The sequence below is a fragment of the Amia ocellicauda genome, chromosome 2 (genome assembly GCF_036373705.1).
Source record: "Amia ocellicauda isolate fAmiCal2 chromosome 2, fAmiCal2.hap1, whole genome shotgun sequence".
In the NCBI taxonomy this organism is placed as follows: domain Eukaryota; kingdom Metazoa; phylum Chordata; class Actinopteri; order Amiiformes; family Amiidae; genus Amia; species Amia ocellicauda.
Genome location: NC_089851.1, coordinates 35,911,510 through 35,931,020, shown reverse-complemented (window position 1 = coordinate 35,931,020; position 19,511 = coordinate 35,911,510). Strand labels below are relative to the sequence as shown.

The 19,511-nt window shown below is 38.2% G+C and overlaps 2 protein-coding genes across 3 annotated transcripts in view; one reads left to right on the top strand and one right to left on the bottom strand.

Annotated features, from left to right (window-relative positions):
* stk17a (serine/threonine kinase 17a) overlaps positions 1–12,553 on the top strand; it is a 36,116-nt gene extending 23,563 nt beyond the window's left edge. Inside the window, exons 3-7 of the mRNA XM_066723370.1 lie at positions 6,190–6,334; positions 7,433–7,559; positions 7,743–7,791; positions 9,331–9,510; positions 9,944–12,553. Of these exons, the coding sequence (XP_066579467.1) occupies positions 6,190–6,334; positions 7,433–7,559; positions 7,743–7,791; positions 9,331–9,510; positions 9,944–10,283 (841 nt within the window). The 3' untranslated portion in view covers positions 10,284–12,553. The remainder of the gene's footprint in view (positions 1–6,189; positions 6,335–7,432; positions 7,560–7,742; positions 7,792–9,330; positions 9,511–9,943) is intronic.
* A 477-nt stretch (positions 12,554–13,030) lies between these two features.
* coa1 (cytochrome C oxidase assembly factor 1) overlaps positions 13,031–19,511 on the bottom strand; it is an 8,172-nt gene continuing 1,691 nt past the window's right edge. For both annotated transcript variants that reach the window (XM_066723373.1, XM_066723372.1), the window contains exons 2-6: positions 19,218–19,264; positions 16,292–16,395; positions 15,533–15,684; positions 15,007–15,083; positions 13,031–13,636 (exon numbers count right to left, since the gene is read on the bottom strand). In XM_066723373.1, the coding sequence (XP_066579470.1) occupies positions 13,501–13,636; positions 15,007–15,083; positions 15,533–15,684; positions 16,292–16,385 (459 nt within the window). In that variant the 5' untranslated portion in view covers positions 16,386–16,395; positions 19,218–19,264 and the 3' untranslated portion in view covers positions 13,031–13,500. The remainder of the gene's footprint in view (positions 13,637–15,006; positions 15,084–15,532; positions 15,685–16,291; positions 16,396–19,217; positions 19,265–19,511) is intronic.

Below are 19,511 nucleotides of genomic sequence, written 5' to 3'. Positions count from 1 at the left end.
TTTGTCAGCAGTACACAGCACAGATAATAGAGTGCTTTTGTACTGGGGGGAGGTGGGGGGGGAAGTAGAGCGGAATACATTTTGCTTTTATGATGATCTAGCACGTGAAATTGAGGGGAGGGGGGAATGATTGTAATAGACTTGCAGTCAAGTTTATAGTTGCTGTTTGTTTGTTTTTTGTTTGTTTTTTGCTTTTGAGGGGGAGCTCCGGGGGGGTGAGGTGGGGTGATAGGAATTAAGAGAGCACATTCATTCAATTAACTGAGTGCCAGCAGATCTAAAGCGCTTTTCCAGGCTGCACAGAAGCGTGGCCTCATTGCTGTGCGGATTCCAGCTGGGAGTTCATTATGTCACTGTGCTCTCGGTCGGCACGTGAAGGCAGGGCCAGCCGGGGCTCCGAGCTGATTTGGCCGGAGGGGGAGAGAGAGGTCTGCTGTTCCATCACATTAATCACATCTCCCTCCACTGCAAAAAAAACCCCAAAAAGCTACAGGAATTGCCTTCACTAGTAACGTGACTTGGTTTTCCTGATTCTTAGCCATTTAAAAAAATACTACATCCATTACCAGTGACCTGTGGCGTAAACTATTCTGCCCCTTTGTGTTTAATACATGACAGATTTTGACATCATAAAGTTGGCATCTTGGTGATGTTTGACTTTATTTACAGGGTGCGATTTCTTAACACATTGACTTTATCCAGCTGCATAAAGCAAGGGTGATGTTCACAGTAAACCTGTATACATGTACCACATGCTTGTTCTTAAGTTAATATATTTCAGATTTTCTCAGTCTTTTAATGTAAATAACACTTAATTCTTTAAAACTCTTAAGTTGTTCCACACACTTTCTTGTTTCTGACTCCCTACAAGACAAACATGGGCATCAGTAGGTGTGTGGCTCTCCGCTGTGAGTGTATTTTTGTGTCAGATCCCAGGCACCTTTTTAATCTCTCCTCAGTCTGGTAAACACGAAGGCCAAACATTGCAGACTAGAATCTAACTCTGACCTCAGGACAGGCTGTGGGCATAGAAACAACACATGAAAAGGCATCGGTCACAGGAAGACACAGTACAAATCTCTGACATCAGGATTTTAGAACAACAGCTTGCTCAAGAAATTGCGTGTGGGATGTTGTGTATCCTGGCTTCCTGCAGCCTGAAGGTAATATAGGCTACAGCATGATTTTACAAAGGGACAAAACAAGTATGTTGCAAAGTCATTTTTTAAAGCTCTTTCAGTCATAGTCAGAGTAGTTAATGGCCAAAAAAATGCTTTCAAAAAGTTTATATTTCAAATGACCTGACGACAATAGTTACAGTGCAGTGTTTCTTTTAAGACTGATGTTAAAACAGTAGGTTATTTCCCATCTTTCATTCCCAAGGCCTGATTAGAAACTGGGGGAAAAAACAGCAACACAGTGTTTCATTTAATGTAGCCTATTCCTTCCTGGCAGCCAACTTACTTATGAAACCATAAGCATTAATGGTGTGATTTAAAAAAAACAAAATCTAGAGCCTCATCACTTAATAATTTCCTTTCCAAGTGTTGTTATAAAATATATCCAGTATACATGTTATGCAGCTATAAAAATATAATTGAAATTATTTGGTTAAGTAAACTGGGCTTTAAGAATCACTGTGAAATGTATTTTTCTCGTTTTGAAGCTCTTGCTGTATGTTGTGACTAAAAGTGCAGTACAATGCTGTGCAATTCTGTCTCTGTAAAGGAAGATGGCAAGTATGTTTTTACAAGCGATGGAAGAAAAAGTAAAATAAAAAAATAAAATAAAAAAAAAACAGTAAAAACTCAAAACTTATGTTCAAAACCGCCTGGTCAAAGGAACACCAGCGATATTTTCTGTAGGAATGGCTTGGATTATCAGCATGTTTCAGGTTATTGCTATTTTGCTCTACTCGGCAAGAGGTAGGAAATTTGAGTTTTGAATTGGGGATAGAGTTCTGAAAGATTTAATCTGAACTGTTTATCCAAGGAATTCAGATGACTTTAAAAATAGCTATGTATTAAAATGTTTATATTCATACCCATAACAAAACCTTCTAAGACAACAATTTTGGATGTGCGGTGCGAGGGTGAAGTCTTCAATCGTGAACTAAGGCTGGTTAGATCTACACAATATGTTACCTCAAGCTGTTCAGCATGCGTGTTGTCATTTAATTGGATTCAATACTGTTGGGTCTTTTGCATCTGGTTGAGAAATGGCTTCTCTGTAGTACATGACCAGTCCCTTCGCCCAGGGCATTAGACTAGCCACTTGACTGATATGATTTAAGTTTAAATAATGTATATTATATTACAAATGTAATATTGAATTTAGGTAATAAGCAAGCAAGTAAATAAATACGGAAAGATATGAATTCTATACTTAAAATATTGCCAATCTAATTTTGATTACATCAGCTGTAATTGCAGTAATCATCTGTGTTCCAGTATTTTTATTGAATCCCATTAAACAGAATTGATCAGGTTGCAGATAATTGACCTCTATGTAGGACAAATTTTTAGGTTGCACTAGGTCTCCTCCAGGTCCTAGGTTCATGCCACTAAGCCTCTCTTAAGGTTTCAGTGCATCGTTATTAGTATAAAATGGTAAGATACACTTTTGAAGTGTTTTAGAGTGCATTTTCAGATATTCTTCTTCTCCTCTCAAAGCTCTAGAAGGATTTTAAATTGTTCATCCTGTATTTGGCCACCTGGACTTTCAAAACACAACAAAACTGCAACAGATGACTTTTGCACGTTTTTCATATCATCATATCAAGTATAATCTTAAAATAGGACTCCACCTTCAAACGCTCCTTTCTTTTCCTGAAATCCAGCCAAGCTGTGATTTTCAAGCCATGCTGGAATACTTAAGTTAAAAAGTAAAAAAAAAAAGGTCCCTTTTATGATTAGAGAACATATGTCCTTCTCAAAAGCTGGTGCAGTTGATGTTGTGGAAGCTTAATCTTATCTGAGTTCTTGAAAGACCCCCGGGCGGCGATTCTCATGACTGAATTGCTTTTCTCCTATTGGTACAGCCCACCATGCTGCGATGCCATTTTCACGCTCAGTTATGGACACAGTGCTGCGAGTGAGAAGGAGCTGATGTTGTTTTCCGTTTGGAGAACTCGTGGGGTTGACGCTATTGAGACTGAAGACTACGCATTTGCACGGCTGTATAAACAAGACTTGAGACCTGGTCCTATGAATGGCCCTTTTTGGCACTGGTTTGACACAGGTTTGCCAATTGATTTAACTCATCCGTGTGATACATGCCTCGGATTTTATAAGTGCCTACAGCGATACGTTCAGCACTGTACATGTCTGTAGGCAGAGGATCACATACCAAAAGTGTTTGACTGGCATGATGTCTCTCTACGTAATGTCAGTTATTCAGAAACTGACTTGCTGATCAGCAACAATTTATTCATTTTTGTTCCATTTTACTTTTATTATTATTATGTTGTTGCTGTTTTCAATAATATGATGATAGCGTTTCTTCTTTTAGTATCAAAGAATTCAAAGTTAATGGACACTATTCAAAAATGCAGAAGATCGAGCCGATTTTATATTTACTGAGCAGTGTAAGGAGTGACTTAGTTATGAATTTTCTGTGAGGTTTTTTTCTTTTTTCTTTTTTTCCTTCAAAGGATTCATGTTTAGATTGTAAGAGGCTGGCAACATATTATTATAATTATAGCCTTCCAGCATAAAGGGAAACAGCTGCAGTCTTCTGTACCTTGGAGAGTGTGGAGCGGGAGACTGGCTCTGGAAACAGTGACACAGATCCAGGGGAACCACTGCATATGCGTTTTCTGCTGTTTAGCAGCAGTTTAAAATTCATATTCTGCTGTCCAAGTGTGGTCTTTTATTCTGCTGTGAACTGGTACAAGGCTGCTCTCTCCTCAGTTGACTGGCTTGATCCAGTCCAGGCAAGAATATGGGTCTATTTACTGAAGCTAACTGCAGAACAGAACAACAGAAAGTACAGATGGGTCATAATTGTGTTTCTGTAATGTGGGCTATTTACTCTTAATTAATTTAATTAAATACAAATTAATTTGTACCAAAAGAAAGTGTAAATGTTCACTGTTGTATTCTGTGTACAAAGGCTACTGTACGTAGCGTTTCATGCCATGTCCATTGCAAACCAGGAGAAAAGCATTTTTGTAGAAAACACAACATTCAGTATTGACATGGATTGGCATTTACATTTTTTTTAAGTTTCCTACTAATTCCTTGATGTGCTTTATTTTAAATCTACCCTTCCTAATTGACAACAGACTGCAGCAGTACTACTGGAGTCATAGCATGCAGGGATTTCCTCAAAGGCAATCCCGGTCATTTTCCCAACATTTGCTGTTTAGTGACATCTGTTGTCCATTTAGGAAAGCTGCAGTCGTTTCAGGGCCTGCCAGTGCACTACTAGCATTATTGATTGCATCAAAAGAGGATAGGTGTGTTTTTTACTTCCCAAATGCTGTAAGTCTTAAAATGCAGAATTTAAAAACGGGAGACTGCGTTTTGAGATTAAGTCAACATCTTGCCTGTTCAGACAAGCAGGATGATTCTCTTCAGTTTCTGTCTTTTTTTGGATGGCATAGGACCACATTGTAGATCTGTTTTAGTATAACAGATGAAAGGTTTTGCCCTAGTGGTTAAGAGCTCAGATCAAGGGTTTATTAATCTGTCATGAAATGCATTCCAATCTGTTGGCTTGTTTAAATCTAAAGATAGATTTTATATGCCACTGCCTAAAGAGACGAGGCTTTTTTTCATTTACAACAGCAGAGGTGAAATTCCTAAAATACTCTGTGAAGATTTTAAAGTACAATAATTTAAACATGCAGCCATTCCACTTCTCTCAGGCAATGGACAGACTCATTGAACCATTAAATAATTGCTGCATTGATCAACATCCAGTTTCATGTCAAATGATGGAACAACTTTTGCCATCAGTGAAAGACTAATAGTTGAGAGTGCGGAGTTTAATATTTTAGCAGAGTCTTAGCAGATATGTGTCATCTAAGACACACTGTTAGGATCTGCACTAGAGTTTCACAGGGTCAGTGCTGAATGTCATTGTTACAAATCCTAGCACTTTTGTCCAAAGAGATTGCCGTAGTTTTTGGCTATTGTGTTGCTATCTAAGCTCTTCCGTTGACAGGTTCCTCGTAATGATAACAATGGGACATACTTCAAGCGCAGTGATTAAAAATTACAACACCACGTAAAACTAAGCCGCACAAACATATGCACAATGACCCAAAAGGAAACGGAAGAAATATTGTCATCATATATTAGTGGCATTATGCATCTTTTCATTTTTTCCCCGAATGTGATTATTGTGAAAATAAATACTGTCCAAAGCATGTCAGACGTACTTTTTCCCACTGCCTTATTCAGAGCAGTATGGAAAGACCATCTGGACAAAAATGTATTTTAATGAGATACTGAGGAAACCACACATCTTCAGCCCGTCAAGAGAGAACTTATTTCAGCAAAACTGAAAATCTTATGTGATCGCAGATAGTGTTCACAAATTCTGTACTTGCTGGAAAATCTTTTTTTTTCCACTAACATCCAGCATCCAATGGTGGAAAATGCTGATAAAAAAACTTGGCACCAATTAATGTCCTTGGACGACCTTTTGTTTTTAAAACCGGGCTTCATGGGCCTGCTTACCAACTAGGAATCTTTTTTCATAAATATTCAAGTTAGACTAGTTATTTAACTGTTTTAGTTAGACTATTGGTTTGTCCCTATATAGAGATATAGATATACATTTTAAACATGTTTTCTTTATATAATAAAAGGCTGTATCCACAACACTGCTGATGTAGCCACATTTGTGGTTTGTGAATAACAGTTGTTACACAACATTTATTTTATGTTGGTAATTTGGTGGATCATTAATACAACATCCCAATAATTAATGTTTTTCAAAACCTAAACATTCAGACTACTCCTTTCATCTGAAACGTTCTGGTCACATTATCAAACAATGAATAAATACAAGAAGTGGAAGTAAAAACGATTTTTCTTTTAGCTCAGGACTATAAACAATGTAGATATTTGGCAATTGTTTGGATTTCTGTTAATAATGAGGATTGCCATTGGATTTGTTTTATGAGGTTCTTTTGAAGGCCTTTAATCTTAATCTTTTCTTGTTTGTGTTCGTTAACAGTGCTGCCGGAGGTGAAATATTTAACCAGTGTGTGGCTGACCGAGACGAGGCCTTCAAGGAGGAGGACGTGAAACGATTGATGAGGCAGATCCTGGAAGGTGTGTCTTTCTTGCACAAGAACAATGTGGTCCACTTGGACCTGAAGGTAAGATGGCGTGGGTGTACATTGTGTTTATATAGAGGTTCGACATAAAAATAAAAATAAAAGATTGGAAAAAAATAACACCTGTTCATTCTGGAACTGTATTTCACTCTGATCTACGTATGCTTTGTACTTTGTGGATCCTGATTCAGAGCTCTACATGATCACAAGATCATTCTTCTCAGGATCTCTTCAAACCTGTTTTGCACATATCACCAGAGAATTTATCTCAGGATTTCTGGATTTCATTTTTGTTTTCTTGAGATCAGGAAGTCATTTTAACAGTTGGTAACCTCAAGATCCTGATCAATTATCTTGTCATAACGGAAAACAAATCATTTTTTAATTTGTTTTTGGCTTGTGTAAAGAGAAACATTTCACATGACTCTTAGTTTGTTCTGTTTTTAATTAGTCTAATCAGATCTGACCATTATCTCTATCTGGGTTTATGTTTAGCAGGGAAACAATGGGAAATCCTTTAGCAGGGAAGGGATGCTTGCAGGGCATTCACTTCTTCCTTCAGTGTGGTCGTAATAGTGCTGTTTAGGTAGACCAAAGCCTTTTCAATGTAATTTTAGTTGGGAATACATTCTTATGAACAGCTATAAAGATACCTAGAAGAACAGAAAATAATCTCTCACTTTTTATTTTATCTTTATAAACACAAAAACATTGAGATAGCTACAGATGTCTGGCATCTTTAATTTCTGCACACAAACTTACCAAAGTAGTAGATGGACTAAGATTGTTACTGTATCTGAAGAGTTTCCAATATTTGTATTGCTGTACTGAGTAAATTAGCAACCAAACCCCATGATGCCATGGTGTAGTTTAATGCTTGATACTATATATATATATATATATATATATATATTAGTATTTGTATTTGTAGTATTTGTTTAACATAATGTATACTGACCTTCCTCTTAATCAAAACCTACAAAATCTTTGTAGAGTTAATAAGGAAAAACAAATCTAAAAATGGTTTAAATGGTGTGATCAAACCCATTCTTGAATGACATTCTGCATTTACATGAATACAGCCTACAAGCTTTTCCCTGTGAGGTGACCGACATCTGCTTCTGTGCCACTGCTTTTCAGCCCCAGAATATTTTGCTGACCAGCGAGTCGCCCCTGGGAGACATAAAGATCGTGGACTTTGGCCTGTCTAGAATAGTAAGCAGTAATCAAGAATTGAGAGAAATCATGGGGACGCCCGAGTATGTGGGTGAGTTGACATTACAACATGGAATACTTGTCAAACACACTGATTATGTTTCACCCAATACAGGATCTTAGGCAACAGAAAATGTACAATGTATCTGTGCTCGAAACTGCAGCTGACATGGAGTAACAATAGCTTTTCAATTTTAACATAAGTGTATTTTGCTTTTGTGTGTCTTGATTGCAGCTCCTGAGGTTCTGAATTATGAGCCGATAAGCACAGCTACTGACATGTGGTAAGAAACGCTTTCCTTGACTTTCGTGATATATAATTTAAGTTTTGACTGTAATTAAACCTCAGTTAATAATACAATTTCTTTCTTGGTATATTATTTTAAAATTCTAACTTGTCTAGTTTTGCCTGATATATGGTTGATATATGGCATACATCAAACTCCCTGTCCAGGTTATATACAGAGAAAAAGCATTTTGTTTACTAGTCATGGGTGCTTTGCATCGGCCAGCTTCCCTCATTACCACCATTGGCCAGCTTCTTACTAGGGGTTTAGACTTTCTCTTCCTCTTTGCTGTTGTCTCTCAGGCAAGTAGGTCTCACCCAAAGATCGTCTTTAAACAATTACACTTTCCTGCCAGCATATACCAGGCTGCACAGCACTGATGGGTGTGCTCTGAATCTGCTACATCAGATGTATCTAAGTTTATTCAGATTGTCTTGATTGTATGGAATTAAATATACTGGTATTTAATGAATGTTTGCAGTATCGGATGTCATGAGCAAGCAACATTTGTTTAGTTAAAAAAGAATTCCCTCTTAATGTGTTAAATGTAGCATTTCAAGATAATGAAACTACGCAATAATTGCAAGTCAGTTTGAGTACTGTTGTTTTTTTACCATTGTGTGGTTAAAAGAGTAGGGCTAACACCTGCTTTCCTGTAGCTGGCCAGTAGTTGAATGATTTGGGAATCACACGTCATTGTTAGCATACTTAAGTCCTCCCAGCTAGAGGTGAAACATTAACCAAACGTAAGTACAAATAATGGGGCTGAATCTCTATAGTAAGCTACCTGTACTAGTATTGGACACACAAAGCACGGAAAGTGGCTAAATACGTCATACCTTTTACTGCAAGCTCTGAGAGATGAATACTAGTATAGAAAGAAACAAACATTAAAGAGGGATGCATTGTGAAATATCCTTGAAACCAAAATGTATTTGTTTTAACTTTTCCTAAGAAATGTGTTTCTGATTTGCTGTTTCAGTTTTACTGGCCACCTTTTGCCCTTGTTGTGTTGATTCACATTGGCAAATAAATCAGCATTAGTTGAACTTTGGTCTGGATTGTTTTATTAAATAAGCTGAAACCGCGAATTGTAAGATCTACCAAGTAAATATCTCACTCAAAATATTTAAAGTGCTCAGCATGGGAAAGCAGAGTGGCGGACATTTATTATGAATGGAAATGCAGCACAGACATTAAGGTTTGCTGCTTGATTGCCTTCCCTTGCTATCCACATGAGTGGTTACTAAGGTGCACTTCTGGGTGTGTTACTTTTACCTGTAAAAGCTAAATATATCATCAGCTGATGAGCTTAAATAATCACCCAAAGCCTGATCCAACAATGTCTTTACTACACTCACCAGATACACACACTTACTACTGCATTGAATATATTTGCTACATTTAATCTCAGAATGGGCATATAAATTGATGCATCTTTACTAAAAACTGATCATTTAAAACCCAGCCAGCCTCTGAGTAATATATTGTATTTCCATTGACGGCTTATTTTGAATGTTCTTTTCCTCCCTGCAGGAGTATTGGAGTGCTGGCCTATGTGATGCTCACAGGGACCTCTCCTTTCCTGGGAGATGACAAACAGGAGACCTTCCTGAACATTTCCCAGATCAACATCAGCTACAGCGAGGAGGAGTTTGAAGGGACCGATAAATTGGCGATTGACTTCATGAAGTCGCTTCTCATCAAAGAACCAGAGTAAATTAACTTTTGTTTAGCACTATTTCATCATATTTTTCTTAAGGTTTGATGGCAGTAGAGAATTCTCACAAAGAATACTGAACCACTTATTTGATGTTGAGAGGACCAGATTGATAATTTAGAAAGATGCCAACTGACAGTTTGTGTTGATCTGCTCTGGCCATTAATGCATATTCAAGGAAACATGTTTCTAAATAAGCATATCGGGAAACAATTTGTACATTATTGTTTACGCTTTGATTTGATGATGTAATGCTGTAGAAGTTATTCTGTAGAATTCCTGCCATGTTCCACTCAGTCTTCCCTGATTGGTCAAATACATGTTTCTCAAAGTAGAAGCCAGGTCTGTTCCAAGAAAAACACTGTTTGTATCTGGGACTTGTTTCTGCAAAGTCCAAGTCAGGTTGATTAAGAGGTTTTTCCATTATAGGGCCAGAGCTGAGGCCGGGCAGTGCCTGCAGCACCAGTGGCTGTGTCAGGAGCAGCGGCAGGAGATGGCCGTGCCGGAGGCGCTCCAGGAGACGGTGCAGGAGGCGCCGAGTCCCAGCCAGAGCAGCCCCGAGGAGGCCAGCCCGTCTCCCTCAGAGGAGTGCGAGCCGCAGGACCAGGTGACTGAGGAGCTCATCGTGGTGGCCGCCTACACGCTGGGGCAGTGCCGGCAGTCGGAGAAGGAGAGCATGACCCCGGACCAAAAGGCCATCTCCAAGCGCTTCAAATTTGAGGAGCCGTTCAGTGCACTGCAGGAGATCCCCGGAGATTTCATATACTGAACACTGCACAACAAGCAAACAGGGAATTTCTACTACAGTTTGTTGAAGGGGGGGGTGTATATGTTTTGTCTTCGTTTTTTGGTTTTGTTTATGATTTACACGCACCTCAAGATTTGACGACACCTTTCAGCCAAACTTTTTGTTTTTTTAAATCTAATCTAATTTAATTTAATTTTGTATTTTGTATGTTTGTGCTGCTTTGTTTTCAATTGGTAAATTACGAAAGACTGAGCCTTGCTGTGACGTTTTGTTTTGTGCCATGCCTGAGATGAAATGAGGTGGGCCACACCTGGAGCCCACTGAGGGGGGTTTTGTGTGTGTGTTTTTTTCAGCCTCCTACTAAATTTAAATGTTATTTACAAGAATAGTATGAATCAGTTTATGTATATAAAACAAAAGCTAATATTGGTGAAATAGTATTTTTAAAAGAAACTGTCCGATTAAGCCCCAAACTGTTCAGGATTTGCTGACATTTGCTGACCGGCTTTAGTTTTTTGGGAGCAATACTTGCATTTGCCATGTAGCCGTATCATAGCTTTTTTTGTCTTCGTTGTGGAATTAGTTGGTTCATGGTAGCAATAGTTGAACAGGAAACATTGGCACTGTAAATGAATATTTAACTATTTTAACTTGAGTGCCCAAGCTCTTAAAGTAAGATTATTAGCTGAAATGCTGTAACACTTTTTTGGTCAAAATTATATTTAAAACATTCCTTAAACAAACCTTTATATACAATTTTTAATTTTTTATACATATATTAAATGTTTGGTAGATTATTACATATGCTATGTTAACATTATAATAAATATTGTATTTCTTAGCCTGCGAAGGGCAGTCTATTGTACAGAAAGCCCTTCTTATTAGAACCTCTGATGTTTTCCAAATTGAGGATTAGGTCCTTTAATTGTGCCTTAAAAGGTAACTCTTCTGTCACGTTTCGAGATCTTTTACCGTATATACACATGAGTGTTGATGCCGATACATTGGAAATGTATTTAACTCTGCTTCTCCGTGAATTAAAGAAAACCTACAAGTAATGTTGCTGCAAAGTTAATGTGCACGAGACCAGGAGAAAAAAGTGTTTTATTCTCCATGAGGTGCATTTAAAATTCATCATAAAAAAGAGGGTGCCAATGAATGACTTTAAAACTGGTAAAATCCATCACATAACAACCCATTTGCATCAAAGAAAAAATAATTTGTGACAGCAGAGTTATGATGGAAAGTTGCATATATTGTGTATGCTGTATGTCTGAAATAAAGACCTCAATTGGTCACAATGTCATCCCATTAGCGAGCCTGGAGCTGCTAGTAATGACTCGTGTAGGGCAGTGTTGTTTCACTGGTCCTTGGGGACTGGTGTGTCTTCTGGTTTTTGTTCCATCTTTCTCAGTTACTTAAAATAATTTTGTGATTTAAAGTCTTTGCGTCATTAGGCCTCTCTTGTGCCTGGATCTAATAACTCAAACTGCAGTCCATAAGTCCCCATGCTTATTATAGGAGTGTGAGATCAATCCTCACTGTGTCTGTGCATTATGAATAGGTATTGTATCAATAGCAACAATGTATTCAACCATCTGCGAGGACAGTAGTATTCTGTTTGCTAAATAGCCTGATCTTGAGTATCTGTGAGAACAAGGACTTAGAATGATGATAAGATTAACAAGACAGTTTAATAAACCTACGTAATTATACATTCAGTTGGAACTAAAATCTGAAGCCACAGCAGTCGTCCATTGCTGGTTCTGAAAGTATCTGGGAGATACAAGAGACCCTTCAATAGCAGCACTTATGACCCAACAAAAACACATTGCTGTGGAAACAGCGTTACCCCCAACTCTCACCTCCAGAACTGGAACAAACTCTGATAACATGGACTTCATCCCCGAACCATCCAGGAGTTGTAGACCAAGCGGATTGAATCGGGGAGAACTGTCAGGACTGTGACATGGGGACTGCTATTCCCCCGTTGCTTTGCACCGACCAATCAAAAGTCCGTTCAGATGGCAGGCTCACTTGGGCAACACGTTGTGTGAATTTGCTGGAATTAATACAAATTAAATTTGGAGGATGACATGCTGCAATCCATTTCATTGGCTCTCCAAGAGCATGCATCACTATGTAGTCTGTGTTCCTTCTCTCTGTAATTTTTCCAGATGATTTCAATATATTTTAATTTCAGATGTTTATTTGACATGTTGGGGTTGAGTAAAGAAATCAGTATTTTACACTATGCAATAAAAATCACACTGTAGTGTTAATGAGTTGTATATATGGCACTGCTTGAATTCCTCCATCCTTCATGCACACTTTACTATTCCAACCTTGATACTTCTTGTATCAACAACAGCTCAGCTTGATTTAGTTAGGGCTATGCTTCAGAATTTGATTAAAACTGTATGATCGTGCAGTTCCAAACTTAACAAAGGACACCGTTTCTCCTCTTTCAAATCCAACAAAGCAAAATCCATGAACACACTTTGTTAAAACTCAACAGATGTAGACAAAATGTAGACAAAACACTGATGGTCAACTGTATTAGCTATGAAAATGTTACCAAATCTGTTATGGGGGAAAAAACAAGCTCCTGCCTCTTAGAACTACATTGTTCTAGAATCTAGGTGAACTGTGTTCTTCCTGTTGGGTACAATGCTTTTTTCATCAAAAGGCAACTTACATGAAGAGAGCTGCTGATAGGACACAATACAAGCAAATATGTGATAAAATAAAGCACAGTGAAATACAAATTACTCACCAGGCTGTTTATTTTAGTTCTGCACAAAGTCCTTCACTGTCTCCACTACAATTGGAAATACATATTAAGATGGGAAGTACTTCATTTTCGAATGTTTGAAAATTGGCAACACTGTTCTTTTCACATAAGTTTTCTCTTCATCCAAAATCTTTCTGGGACTGCAGTTAATACTCATTATGTCTGAAAGGATAATCTGTTACAGTCAAGGCTGGACTGAATATAAACTTTCTCTAATGTACTTGTGTTCATTTATGGTGCTTTTTACCCTCTGTACCTCTGTTGTACTCTTAATAGCAGCAATCTATGTAAACATTTAAAAAGGTGGTACATAATTCAATAAATAAAACATATCAAGTATTCCTTAATCAGAAACCGTATTCATTAATTTGCCCACCTATAAAATTGTGACCTTTGCAGTCCACTGGAAAAGTGCTGTGAGGTGGCAGTACAGCAATTCTCAATCTAAAAAGAGGTGCCCATTGTTTGTTCCCCAAAATCCAGTTCCTCCAGAGTCCCATCTTTGGTGGCCAAGTCGGCCTCAAACACCGTGATCCTCTGGCCATCTCTCAGCTGGAGGACAGCTTCCTGCAGACGCCACCTGGATCACAAACAGGACACGATACAGGGTCTAGTCTCCACCATATTCATCGTACCGTGAGAAGCAATTATGTTATGAAGGTACAAACATTATTTTATTGATGACTTCAGACAAATGCCTTTGTGCTGGTGACTGACATTTTCCTCCTCATGCAATGTGAGAGCAACACACTGCTCTCCAAAAAAGGCTTCATCTGAATTTGAATTGAAAAATATGTTACCCTGCTGTCTGTCTAGGTTCTATGTACCAGACCTCAGTGCTAATGATGCCCGAACACAGAAATAATAATAGAAGCAACAAGCGTGTGACGTTGCCTACCCTACCGTCTGCATTATCCACCGGCAGCGTCAACAGTCGTCTGGATACGAGCCGCTTCTGACAGCCGTCCTGTCACACTAACATCTGTCTGTGGGTTGAGGAGGCTTCTGCCTAAATCAGATCTCGGGGTGGGAGATCTCAGCTGCTTCGACTTAAAAAACGGTCTTTCCTTGATAAGACCTTGCCTAAGTGTTAGCCACCCTTAAACGGGTCAGGTTAGAAATGACACCTGGTCACCGAGACAGCTTACCTAAATAAGTAAATGCTCTTCTAATATCAAATTATATTTTTAAGAACTGTTATTGTATCTTTTCCACAAATATTCTCAGCAGGGATCAGGCAATAAGCATTCTGACACAATGCTTGTTAGTGCAGTGTTCGGTTAAAGGGTTTGATTAGCCTTCGAGAGTTCAAGATCAAGAGCTCGGCTGGAACTGAAATGAGACGACGCTGGTCTTATCGAGGCTGGGCTCCTGCTAGTGTGCCAGCATGTGTTACTGTGATTCTCCAGTGATGGCTGTTGGCATAGCCTGCCCCCGGCTTAAGCCGTTCCTCCGTGGTCCCAGCCTGTGTCTAAGCCTGCCCACACGGCAGCTTTCAGAGCAGCTCTCTGGCAGATGTCGAGTTCAATCAGCTTACAACTCAGGAGGTGGACTCTAACGAGGAGGCAGAAGGACACGCAGACGAGCAGGGGAGTCTGCAGGGAGGTTTGACGACTGACACCAAATGTGTATTCAGTGTTCTCCCAAAATATTCACTCGTCCTGTTCACTCTTCATTTAGTTTGCTACCTAATAATGAACTGGCTCCAGTCATCAATATGGGATCCTTACCTGAGAGTAATGGTCTTACTTTTGTTGACTTTCATTCCTTTTTTTAAAGTCTGCATCCATTGGGATTGTCATGTTTTACCAGTACTGTACAGATGGTAGTTATACAGTTGTTATTTCTGGACACACCCCTGATTTTTGTCTCATGCAGCTTTTGTGTGAAATACTGTTTTTGTTTTAAGGGTGGTAATCCTTTTTAATATTTGGAAATAATGTAACCGACCTGTTCAGGAGGGTGTCTTTAGTTGAGGTAGTGTACAGATAGCCTGCAGACTTTGTCCCAGACACTGGAATCTTGATCTGGCGGACGAATAGGCAAAACAACATTTTGACACAATACAAAACATATAACAGCATTCTGTGTTCTGTGCCTTAAAACATTTAAACAGGATTTCAGAATTATAAAATTGTTAAGGAAGATATCTACTTATGTCCAAAAGTATGAACAATCTGTTAAATTAGCATCAGAAAGATCCAGTTTAGTATTGTCTGAAGGATCAATTAAAGATATTGAATAATCAGCATCTCAAAAGCAAAACCATGTGCATGTAAGATCACTTTAATAAAAAGAATAATTTGTCATTCATGATATTCTGACAACCAAAGAATTATTGAGACAAGACGCACTTTGAATCTTCCACCGAAATGCTGCGTAACACCTACAAAAACAGAGCCCTCAGTCCCAGCACGGCACTGGCCTGGTTAGGTAAGGGTGAGTGGCTGGTTAAGATGTAATCACGTCCACTGACCTTTGCGCTCAGGTGCTCGACGCAGTTGTGTCTGTCAGTGAGTCGGATGTTGTGGGCCTGGAGAGGAGGAGCGCCAAGCGAATCCATGGCCCCCTCATGAGCCCTGAGCTGCTCCAGTGCGAGCCGATAGTAATCAGCCTTGGCAAAATTTTCTTTAAAAAAAGCGCAAGAGACAAACATTATTGTAACACTGGACAGGGAATAGTAATTTGAGACTCGTGCTGAAGTACAAGTATGATCCAATATGTGAAAACATGAGTCTTACAGCTACATGTTAACAACACTGTGAGTATCAGCAACAAGTGTAGGAAAAATAAAATACATTCTCAACACCATTTTGTGCTTTCTGAACCCCAACCCACAATGGAGACCAGAATGTGTTATGTATTGTGAAATGAAACAGATACTGGAATCATCAAATGATACAAGCCATGCTTCCAGACATTATTTGCTGTCCCTTGTTGGAGGATTTATTATTATTAATAGCAGTACTACATTTTATTCATGTTTGCTTAATTCTTATTTTACCTTATAATACTGAAGAACATATTTATTTACTTACTTTAAGGCACTGGTTAGATATAACATGTTTGTGTTGACATGGGGAAATGGGAGGTTGGAAAAAGAAAGGGAAGAGCGCTATACATTTAAAAACGCACAGTCACTAACATACTAACAGGTCATCATTTTTGATATTCCAGCATGTTATCCTTGAAGTGAGTTGGTACCATTATGGTGGGAAGAGAGCATTGGTCTTACTTTGCATCAAGTGATACATCATGGCACAGCTGCCTCCAGTAAACACCGTCATGAAGATTGCCATCTGCTGAAGACTCTTTACTGAAGCCCGCATCGTTCTGCTTCTAAAAAACCAGTTATTGAACATATAGGATAATGTGGAAGTGTTGAGCTGACCTCATATGAAATCCCCTATCATCTACAGAATTAGATTGAAATGTTAATCTATCATTAAGGTTTTTTCCCACCTTAAGGTTTTTGAATTCAATCATCTTAAAACTTAAAAATACAATGATTCAAGAATGAATTACTATTGCTTGTGTTCCAACAAGACATTTTATATTGTTACATAATTTATCAAAATACAGAGCCCAGTCATACTTAAATAAATCGCTTTGTTATATATAATACAAAGGAACATGCATTAAATGGACCAGACACCATCAATTCCATATCTGTAAGCTGCCTGATGTAGGGCTGTAATTAATAATAAAGGTAAGGAAGTACTGTGGTAAAAATGGTCTATTGCAAATATTGTGAGGTGTTTTCATTTTAGAAAAGGCAGGGCCCTAAATCTGAATGTGGGGTATATATTGTCTTTCGCCTTGCCATTTAAGACAACAGCATAATCACCCTATGGCGCTATTATGCGTTTATAATCATGATGAAACAGGTTAATGCTAGTCAGTTTTGTGTATTTTTGGATATAGTAGTACTACATGTTTTATTCACGTTTACTCATGTTTGTTTAGCCCTTTTTTACCTAATAATACCAAAGCACATAGTTATTTACTTACTTTGTTAAGGCAGTGTTTAGCTACTCTGTTTTGTGTATTTGTGGTTTGGGTTGGACTATGTCAGATTAAACCTCCACATTTGCTTTCTTTTGTACCAGTATTCCCTGTCAAACAGCCCAGCTGTAGATAAGCAGACTGTCCTCAGGTCACACTCTCAATGCTGTGTCCAGGCTTGTAATCCTTCAACAGGAACAACAGGATCGCTTATGGTTGCACAACAAGTCAATATTCCACAAACACTGCTGGGTCACAATGTAGACACTGGTGTCCTTAAAACACTGTCTGTAAATCCATAAATAACAGATTTGGATTCCAGTTAGAGAGTTTTTTTCATCAAAAGGGGTATTCCCAATTACAACTTGAATATTAAAGCGGTGCTAAAAACACCTTTTCCACGTAAACTGATGTAAATCACGAAAATCTGCCTCTACCACAAGTCACAACACCCATCTAATTCAGTATTAGCACACAGATCTGATGCTTGAGTGTTTAAATTATAGGTGATAGCTCACTTTACTTTCTGCAGCATGCAATGCTAAATAAATGATGGATGTTACTACTATATTTATAATAATTATTCCAAAGTGCATTGAACAAACCAAGCAGGAAAATGTCTGTCGTTGATCATCATATAACCTTTCAAAGGTTTTGCAGTACAACACCCTTGTCTTATTTTCTTATTAGACTGTATTTATCCACCACTATGTTAAGTGAAGTATAAAGTAGGCCTAAATCACGATGGAAAGCATGAGCAATTTTGACTATTTTGGACCACAATTCCTACCACAGCTCTAACACAAAGTCAGTAAGAAATGACTACAGTAAAGAATATCTGAACAAAACCAATGTTTAAAATTTAAATGCAGTAGAGTTTAGATGTTTTGTTTTTGTCATTATTTAACGCTTTATTTACTTCTTGGCTTCGCCTTGTGACTTACAGTACAATTGCATCACTAACCCACAGCATGTCATGTGTTACTTCTTGCTTAATCCAGGGATTTTTATATTTTATTAATAACTAACATCTTTGTCTTGCCTTCTTCTACAGTAACACAGTCTGTGGTTATGTGGTTGCTGTTATATGAGAATAATACAAAGGGAAGGCTCATATGTCACATGTTGGACCAACACAAACTAAAATGATAACATTGTATTCCTTGGAGTTCATGTATTAAGGGCAAATTAATAAAAGCTGATGTACAGAGGCTCCAACACGGCTTGAGTACAGCTTCTTATTGGAGGCGAAGAGGAACAAAATAATTTGGGGGGGGGGGGGGGGGAGTAATACTGCATTTCCAAATCCACACAAGAGAAAGCACAACGGACCAAGAGAATTTGGTATTTTGTGACTCTTACAAGTAACACACAAACTACAATAATGGCTCTAATACATATATTTTTACACCTGGCTTAGACGTAGTGGAGGATCTAATGAGTCAGTCTGCATCATATAGGTGAAACAGTGGGTGAAAGATCAGGCACCACCACCTTACTAATGTAAGATAAGAAATGGTCTGTGGCAATTTTCTTACTCATATGTAGGCGAACATATTTAAGATAAAGGACACTTGCATGTACCTGATAGTTAAGGTACAATAAAAAGGAAATATTTATAAAATTGCCATTCATTTATATGTGTAAACAGATGTTATGAACCCTGAGAGAGAGAGAAAAAAACCTGTAAATGTTCCAAATGATGTATTACATACTTTTAAGGGCACAAGTGTATTCTCTCCTTAAAGTACGATAAGTAGCTAAGAGCAGACTGAAATCCCGAATGAATGTTTTGGGCATTGATAACACCTTCTCAGAGTTTCTTGCCAAGAGAATTAGTTGCTCATGAAAAGCATGTGGACAGTAGCCTGCTTTCCTACAGCTGGTAAAAGTGGGTTTGAAGCCAACACCTGACCTGACTTTAAATATAGAAGAGAGAGGGATCTGGAAAGTGTTCATTCAAAACAAAAAGATGTCCAGGTACTTGGCTCTAGACAGTGATTGTTAAAATGTCTACTCATGCTAATGTTTCATTTATTTTTAGTAGTGGAAAAAGAACAACCTGCCAAATGCCCCTGCCATTTACTTTATTGGACAACATTCTGGGTTTAATTTTAGAAGCACAAAGACATTTCAAAGACATTAGTTTTGATTACCTGTTGATTGTTAGCTGTCGATCAATTAAAACTCAGTCGTCGTATCCCTAAAATGAGAGATAACAATTGATAACAATTGAGAATGAAAACGTTTGTAAAGTAGTTACTGTGCCTTTGTACCTCATTAACAGTGTTGAAGAGCAATAGATAAAGCACAATGCAGGACTTTCCTCTTTTAAAGAGAACATAGTCATCTAGTGGCCGAAGTGTAGTGGTGTTACTGTCGATGGCAATATAAACAGAAATCATTTTAAACTGATATTTAGATAATAATAATAAGTTGTAGTAGTAATA